Source organism: Gallinula chloropus, assembly GCF_964237585.1.
Source record: "Gallinula chloropus genome assembly, chromosome: 25".
Lineage (NCBI taxonomy): Eukaryota > Metazoa > Chordata > Aves > Gruiformes > Rallidae > Gallinula > Gallinula chloropus.
This window is the reverse complement of record NC_140110.1, coordinates 2,563,676-2,572,522: the sequence shown is the minus strand read 5'-3', so window position 1 is coordinate 2,572,522 and position 8,847 is coordinate 2,563,676. Positions and strand designations below refer to the sequence as shown.

General features: G+C 49.6%; 1 protein-coding gene across 1 annotated transcript; it reads right to left on the bottom strand.

Annotated features, from left to right (window-relative positions):
- Positions 1-7,440: 7,440 nt before the first annotated feature.
- LOC311200824 (olfactory receptor 14A16-like) lies at positions 7,441-8,364 on the bottom strand (the record flags this gene model as incomplete). Its single annotated transcript, XM_084275129.1, has 1 exon — positions 7,441-8,364. One exon carries the CDS (start codon positions 8,362-8,364, stop codon positions 7,441-7,443), a length of 924 nt encoding a protein of 307 aa, XP_084131255.1.
- Between the last annotated feature and the right edge of the window lie 483 nt (positions 8,365-8,847).

Sequence of the window (8,847 nt, the reverse complement as noted above, 5' to 3'; positions counted from 1 at the left end):
CAGATCAACACTCACACACTTTTGTGCCATCTGCAAATTTACTGAGGGTCCAATTGATCCCCTCAGCCAGATCATTAATGAAGATACTAAAGAGAACTGGCCCCAGCACTGAGCCCTGGGGAAACCATGTGTGACCTGCTGCCAACTGGATTTAACTCCCTTCACCACAACTGTTTCAGTCTGGCTGTACAGCCAGTTTCTAACCCAGCACAGAGTATACACATCTAATCCATGGGCAGCTAGTTCTTCCAGCAGGATGCTGTGGGAGACAGTGATGAAGGTGTCACTGAAGTCCAGGTAGATCACATCCACAGCCTTCCCCACATCCAAAGAGCAGGTCACCTTGTCACAGAAAAACATCAGTTTGGTCAAGCACAATCTGCCTTTCCTAAACCCAGTCTGACTGGGCCTGATCCCCTGGGTGCCTGCATGTGCTGCATGATGGCACTCAAGATGATTTGTTCCATCACCTTCCCCAGCACCGAGGTCAGTCTGACAGGCATTTTGTTCCCTGGGAACCTCCTATCGGCCCTTCTTGCAGATGGGTGTCCCATGTGCAGCTTCCAGTCAGGCGGAACCACCCTGGTCAGCCAGGACAGCTGGTAAATAAGGGAAAGTGGCTTGGAGAGCACTTCTGCCAGCTCCCTCAGTACCCTCAGGTGTATCCCATCTGGAACCATTGACTTGTGCAGATCAAGGTGGCTGAGTAGGTCACTTACCAATTCCCCTGGGATTATGGGAGCTTTGGGCCAATTCACATCTCCATTTTTCCACACAGGGGTCTGGGTATCAGGACACAACTGGTCTTACTGCTAAAGACTGAGGCAAAAAAGGCACTAAGTTCCTCAGCCTTTTCTTCACCCTCTATTACATTGATCCCTCTGGGTCGAATAAACGTTGGAGATTCTCCCTGTCCCTCCCTTTGTCATTAATATATTTATATAATCATTATTAATTATCAAAAGCACAAAATATTAATATTACTCTTAATATTACTTAATATTTAAAGAACTATTATTTATACCAGTAACATTGTTATTAATATATTTATAGAATTATTAAGGAAAGGAGGGACAGGGAGAATCCAAAACCTTTACTGTTGGTCAAAAAAAAAAAATTTGCAAGGGCTGAAAATGTTTCCCATCCAGAAACTCTCCTAGGTATCCCACTAGCAGCCCCAGTAACCTTGGGGGTCAGGGCTTTCCTAACCACTGGAATGGTCTGAAGAGTCCCTGGTGTCATTTTGTGGCTCTACTAGTGTCCCCCTTTAAAAATTCTAAACATACAGCAATAGCTCCCAAATAAATCTATGAAGGATGAATGATGTTCCTGGGCTGAAACCTCCCCAGGTAGCCCACACGCAGCCCTGGTAGCCTTGGGGCAAAGAGCATTCGTAGCCAAGACAATGGTCCTATAATATCAGACATCATTTTCTGTCTCTACCCATGTCCCCAGTCAAAAATGCCAAATGTCCAGCAATAGGTCCCAAACAAAAGGTTTGAGAGCCTGAAAGCTCCCTGGGTAACCCAAAAGCAGTGCCAGTAACTTTGGGGCCTAGAGCTTTCATAGCTGAGGGAACGGTCCTATGGGTCCCTGATGTAATTTTCAGGCTCTACCAGAGTCCAACTTTGGAAATTCTAAATGTCCAGTAATAGCTCCCAAACAAAATGTGCATGGGCTGAGAGATGTTTCTGGCATGAAACCTCCCCAGGTAGCCCACTAGCAGCCCCAGTAACCTTGGGGCTCAGGGCTTTCCTAGGAGAGGGAGCAGTTCTAAGATTGCCTGACTTCATTTTTGAGCTCTAGAAGAGCCCACCTTTGAAACTGAGAAACATCCAGGAATAGCTCCCAAACCCATTGGTGTCAGGGCTGAGAAAGATTTGTGGCCTGAAGCCTCCCCAGGTAGTAGAGTAGCAGTACAGGAAACCTTGAGGCTCAGGGCATTCCTAGCCAAGGCAACAGCCTTTAGAGTGCCTGACGTCATTTTTCCATCTACCAGCAATCACCTTCGCAAGTGCTAAACCTCCAGCAACAGGTCTCTAACAAGAGGAGCGAGGGTTGAAAGATATTCTTGGCATGAACCCTCATCAGTGTTCAGACGTGAAGCACAAGGAACCTTGGTGCTCAGGTCGTTCCTTGCCAAGGGAACTCTCCTAATATTGCCTGATGCCTCCTCAGGCTCTACCAGCATCCATCTTTGAAATTTCTAAACTTCCAGCAACAGCTCCCAAACAAAAGAGCGAGAGTTTAAAGATATTATTGCCCTGACTGCTCCTCAGGGAGTGGACAAGCAGCCCCAGTAACCTTTAGGATCAGGGCATTCCTAACAAAGGGAGAGGTCCTAAGATTGCCTGATGTTGTTTTTGGGCTCTACCAGCATCCACAGTTGAAACTCCTAAATGCCCAGCAATAGTTCCTAAGGAAAAGGGGTGAGGGCTGAAAGATGTTCCTGGCTTGAAATCGCCGTGGTTAGCCCACTAGCAGCCCCAGAAATCTTGGGGCTCAGGTCTCTCCTTACCAAGACAATGTTCTAACAGTGCCTGACGTCATTTTCAGGCTCTCCCAGCTTCCAACTTTGAATCATAGAATCAAAGAATCATAGAATTGTAGGGGTTGGAAGGGACCTCAAGAGATCATCGGGTCCAACCCCCTTGTCAAAGCAGGTTCCCTAGGACATATCACTCAGATAGGCGTCCAGACGGGTCTTGAATATCTCCAGAGAAGGAGACTCCACCACCTCCCTGGGCAGCCTGTCCCAGGGCTCTGTCACCCTCACTGTGAAAAAGTTCTTCCGCTTGTTGGTGCGGAACTTCCAGTGCTCCAACTTGCAGCCATTGCCCCTTGTCCTATCCCCACAGACACTGAAAAGGGGCTGGCTGATTCCTCCTGCATCCCCTGCTTAAAATAATTATAAACTTTAATTAGGTCACCCCTTAGTCTTCTCTTCTCAAGGCTGAAGAGTCCCAACTTACTTAGCCTGTCCTCATAGGGAAGATCCTCCAGGCCATTAATCATTTTGTAGCCCTTCTCTGGATTGTCTCCAGGAGGTCCCTGTCCTTTTTGAACCGAGGAGCCCAGAATTGGACACAATACTCCAGGTGGGGCCTGACCAGGGCAGAGTAGAGGGGGAGGATCACCTCCTTTGACCTACTGGCTACACTCCTCCGGATGCACCCCAGGATCCCATTGGCTCTCTTAGCCACCAGGGCACACTGCTGGCTCATGGCCAACTTGTCATCCACTTGGACCCCCAGGTCCTTCTCCACTGAGCTCTTCTCCAGCAGGTACTGATACAAATGTTTGTTCCTTCCCAGGTGCAAGACTTTACACTTGCTTTGGTTGAACTTCATCTGTTTTCTCCCTGCCCAGCTCTCCAGCCTGTCTAGGTCTCTCTGGATGGCAGCACAGTGTTCCTGCATGTCAGCCACTCCTCCCAGCTTTGTATCATCGGGTACTTGCTGATGCTATTCCCTCATCAAGGTCGTCAATGAAGATATTAAACAAGACTGGACCCAACACCAAGCCCTGGGAAACACGGCTAGTCACAGGCCTCCAGTCTGATTCTGCTCCTCGAATCACAACCCTCTGCACTTGGTCTGACAGCCAATTCTCAACCCACCTCACTGTCCACTCATCTATCCCATGCTCTCTCAGATTTGCTATCAGGGTGTCATGGGAGACAGTATCAAAGGCCTTGCTGAAGTCAAGGTAGATGACATCCACTGCTCTCTCTCCATCTACCCAGCCGGTCATGAGATCATAGAAGGCTATGAGATTGGTCAAGCACGATTTCCCCTTGGTGAATCCATGCTGACTACTCCTTGTGACCTTCTCCTCTTCCTATTGGTTGGAGATGGCATCCAGAACAAGCTGTTCCATCACCTTTCCGGGGACAGAGGTGAGGCTGACTGGCCTGTAGTTACTAGGTTCCTCTTTCTTGCCCTTTTTAAAGACTGGAGTGACATTGGCTATCCTCCAGTCTTCAGGCACTTCTCCTGTCCTCCAAGACCTGTTGAAGATGATAGAGAGCGGCTCAGCAATCACCTCCGCCAGCTCCCTCAGCACACGTGGATGAAACCCATCAGGGCCCATGGATTTGTGTGCATTAATCCCTTTGAGCCACTCCTGGACCTCCCCTACCTCAACCAGAGGGAAGCTCTTCATTTCCCCAAACACTCCTACTTTCATCCAGGATCTGTGGGTCCTAAGGGGCCTTTGGAGTGAACACCAAGGCAAATAAGGCATTCAGTATCTCCACCTTCTCAGCATCCCCCATTACCAGGACACCCTCCTCATTCAGCAAGGGACCTACATTATCCCTGGTCATCCTCTTACTATTCACGTATCTAAAAAAACCCTTTTTATTACCCTTTATGTCCCTTGCCAGCTTCATTTCCAAGTGGCCTTTCGCCTTCCTAGTCACGTCCCTACAGGCCCTGACCACATTCCTGTATTCTCCCCAGGTGCTCAGACCCTGTTTCAACAGTTCATAATCCTTCTGCTTCCCTTTGAGTTTACTCATTAGCTCCCTGCTCATCCACACAGGTCTTCTGCCTCTCTTTCCTGATTTCTTACTCAAAGGGATGCACCTATCCTGAGCTTGGAAGAAGCTCTGTTTGGATGCTACCCAGTTCTCACAGGCTCCCTTCCCTTCTAACAGCATAGCCCACAGGACAGCTCATACTAGACTTTGGAGGAGATCAAAGTTAGCTCTTCCAAAATTCAGGGTAGCTATCCTACTTTTTGGCTTTCTTCTTCCACCCAGGATCTCGAACTCTCACATTTTGTGGTTGCTTTGTCCTAAACTGCCCCTGACCTTCACCTCCCTAACGAACAAGGTCCAGCACCCACCCTCCCTTTGTAGGTTCCTGCACCATCTGTAGCAGGAAATTGTCTTCAACATACTGCAGAAATTGTCTGGACTGCATACGACTGGCCGTGTTGCTAATGCATAACATTGACTGCCGTATTTTTGGGCTCAACCACAGACCATTTTCAAGACCGCTAATTGTCCACAATAGCACCCCCCAAAAAAGGTGCGAGTGCCAAAAGATGTTCCTGGCATCAAACCTCCTCAGGTATCCCACAAAACATCCCAAAACTAAACAGGTACGGAATACAAGAAGACCAGTCTCCCAGGGGTAGGCATCTGAGCATGTGAGGCTGAGGATCTAGGGGATTTCAGAGAAGAACTGGTCACCAGCATTGCCCTTGCAGAGGGGTAGGGAACATGTCTTGGTCGTGTGCAGCACAGCACTGAGAAACCCGCTGCAGCTCCTGTGTGTCTGCCAAGGGCAGGAGGAGGAAGTGGGGAATGAAGCTGCCCTTGGGCATTCTCTGCCTCTTTGCATGAATCCCTCTGCAAGGAGAACAAGGCAGTGAGAACATGGGACACTCTTCTCTGAGCAAAACATTCTCATTGCAGACCCAAGGTCTGCCTCTCCCTGTTCTATAAGATATTGGAAAGGTCCTTTCTGGGAAATCCATTTCCTGCCGTCTGAGGGTGCCTCTGGCTGTCTGGAGCTCTGATGTGGGCTCTCCAGGTGTCAGCTTGTCCTTGCAGAACATGGCACGAAACCATGACAAACACCCACACATCAAGTCAGGCTCCAACATGACGGGTGGAGAACCAGCTGCAAGGAGAATAATTTGGGCGTTGCAGGGGATGCCATAGCAGTCAGAGGTGCTGAACAGGAATCTGGCCATGAGCACATTGGGCTGCACTGGGAGGAATCTGACCACGCAGACAAGGGCCCTTCTTGTGCATGCGGACTCAGATCAGGTGAGGCCATGTCTGGAGTAGTCAGTCCCAGTGCTGGTATCCCCGGTCTGGAGGAATGGGCAGAAACTGTCACATAGGCAGAGAAAGTCTGCCAAGATACAGTTAGGGGTCTTGTGTGGAGAGGCTGAGAGACCTGGGGTGAGCCTGGTGAAGGAGATGCTGAGGGAATCCATCTTTGTGCTACAGGGAAAGAACATAAGAAAGGAAGTCAAACTGAAACTGCAGCTTTGAAGATCAGAGTGTACGTGAGGATAAAGAAATGCCATTCTGAGGGCAGTGCTGTGGTGCAAAAACTCAGAGGAAGTGTGGATGAGCTGGTGGCTTTGTGTCTGTGGGAAAAGCAGATGTGGAGGGAGAGACAGCAGAACAGGCAGGGATATCGTGGGCTGAGAACAAGGTGGGGAAGGGTGTTGGGTGCCTGCAGACTTCAGGGAAACAGGCACAGGTGTGGAGCAGTGTGGGATGATCTGTGATGCAGATGGCCAAGGGTACCAGCCAGGCTGAAACTGCCTGATAGAAACGAGGTCTGTGCCCACTTGGCTATTGCTGATGTCCCTGCCACAGAGGCCTCAGAGGTAACACATTGTCCTCATGGCCACAGAGCACTGTTGTCCCATTGTACCCACCCCAGGGAAGGCCTCTATGTTTCATGCCCCAGTGTCCTTCCCTTGGAAACACACTCCCCACTTCCCAAGGAAAAGCCATGAGACACAAGTGAGGGTCAGGATCTCCCTGCCCAGGGGCTGGGGCTCAGCGCTTGGCATTCCTGCTTCATCAGACCAAGCCAGGGTGTCCTCAGCATCAGAGCTGCCTGTGCTTTGCCTGTGTTTGTCCTTATGGCCTCTAGTTGTCTGCTCTAAGGAGCCCATGGGGAGGCTTTGTCAGTAAGGTTCACGTTCTTTGGTCATTATTCCTGACAACTTGTGGAGAGGTTTCTTCACTCTCCACTTGGAATCTGAGGTCTGTGGACTCAGAAGAAAACACACTATGGGGCTTATTAATATCCAGAAAGCCCTTACCACTATAGCTCTTCATGCAATTTTCTCTAAAAAAAAAAAAAAAAAATAAGCCATGCCAACTCCTTGGAGAGATTTTATTTGAGTGATGAAAATTTCAAAGGAGTTTGACAATGGAGGATTTTTTCATAGGAAAAAATGTTTCTGTCATATCTCAGATGATGGAAGAAATTTCAGCAGCATGCTGCAATGGGGGCTGGTCCAGAGGTCTCCTAAAGAGATCTGGACAGTCAGGAAAAGCAGTCTCTTGAGGTCCAACCCTGTTTGGAGAGTCTTGCTATCCAAAGCCCAGAAGGTCGCTTCCCTGGTCTCCTGGGACTCCCAACACTTTTCCTGGCATCATCTGTGCTCTCAGGCAGGGACAGATTTCTCTGACAAAAAAACAGCAGTTAAACATGACACAGTTTAATAACCATGAAATCTCTCTCCTCAGCTGCCTGCTATGGCCAAGCAGCGTGTGAAGGAGGTCAGCTTTCAGGGGAGATTCTCTCCCAGAACAGATTTAATCAGATGCATAGAAAGGTCACTTATCACCAGGTGAGCTGATGGGAGGTAAATAACCAAAGAGCAAACGCAGGTGGAAACCGTTGAGCAAAGTGAAGGCCATTGGTATGCAGACAAAGATAAGTATTTTGTTGCTACTTAGAAACATCCAGTCAACAGTTTCAATATGAAATCTTTGAGCTCCTGGTTCCTCATGCTGTAGATGAGGGGGTTCACTGCTGGTGGAATCACTGAGTAAAGAAATGCCAATACCAGGTTTAAAGACAGGGAGGAGATGGAGAGAGGCTTCAAGCTGGCAAACACAGCAGTGCTGACAAAAAGGGAGACAACGGCCAGGTGAGGGAGGCAGGTGGAAAAGGCTTTGTGCCGCCCCTGCTGCCAGGGGATCCTCAGCACAGCCCTGAAGATCTGCACATAGGACACCACGATGAACACAAAACAACCAAAAGTTAAACAGGCACTGACCACAATGACTCCAATTTCCCTGAGGTAGGTATCTGAGCAGGAGAGCTTGAGGATCCCGGGTATTTCACAGAAGAACTGGTCTATAGTATTGCCCTTGCAGAGGGGAAGTGAAAAGGTACTGGCTGTGTGCAGCACAGCATGGAGAAACCCACTGCCCCAGGCAGCTGCTGCCATGTGGACACAAGCTCTGCTGCCCAGCAGGGTCCCGTAGTGCAGGGGGTGGCAGATGGCAACGTAGCGGTCATAGGCCATGACAGTGAGGAGACAGTACTCTGATGAGAACAAAAAGAAAAAGAAAAAGATTTGAGCCAGACATCCCGTGTAGGAAATGGCCCTGGTGTCCCACAGGGAATTGGCCATGGATTTGGGAACAGTGGTGGAGATGCAGCCAAGGTCAGTAACAGAGAGATTGAGGAGGAAGAAGTACATGGGGGTGTGGAGGTGGTGGTCACAGGCTATGGTGATGATGATGAGGCCATTGCCCAGGAGAGCAGCCAGGTAGATGCCCAGGAAGAGGCAGAAGTGCAGGAGCTGCAGCTCCCGTGTGTCTGCAAAGGGCAGGAGGAGGAACTGGCTGATGGAGCTGCTGTTGGACATCTGCTACCATCAACTGTGGAGACCTGTCCAAGGAGGAAAAGGCACAGTGAGAATTCAGGGAACTCTTCTCTGAGGAAAACCTCTTCCAGTTCTTAGGGAATCAGATCGATTCTCTGCATTCAGGAAGACTTTTGTCATGCCCGTTATGGGAAGTCTGTTTTGTGCTGGCTTGATTGCACCACTGCTGGGAGGAGGGTCAGCTGTGGGCTCTTGAGAACTCAACCTGTTGGAGCTTTGCTCTCCTGACTGCAACTGGGGAGTGTTTCTTCTGTCAGGACTCCCTGACATTGCTGCTGCAGTGCCAGTGAAACCTTCCCCTGAGTGCAGAGTGGGGAGAGCTGCTCTGTCCATCAGCCCTGCTCTCAGCTGCCCTGTGCTGGACGCTCTCTGATCACAACCTCGTGTTCCCCATAGAAGATACTGGACCCCACAGAGAGCTGAGGAATCCAATCTCCCAGGGCAGAACTCCAAAGCCCTCCTGTG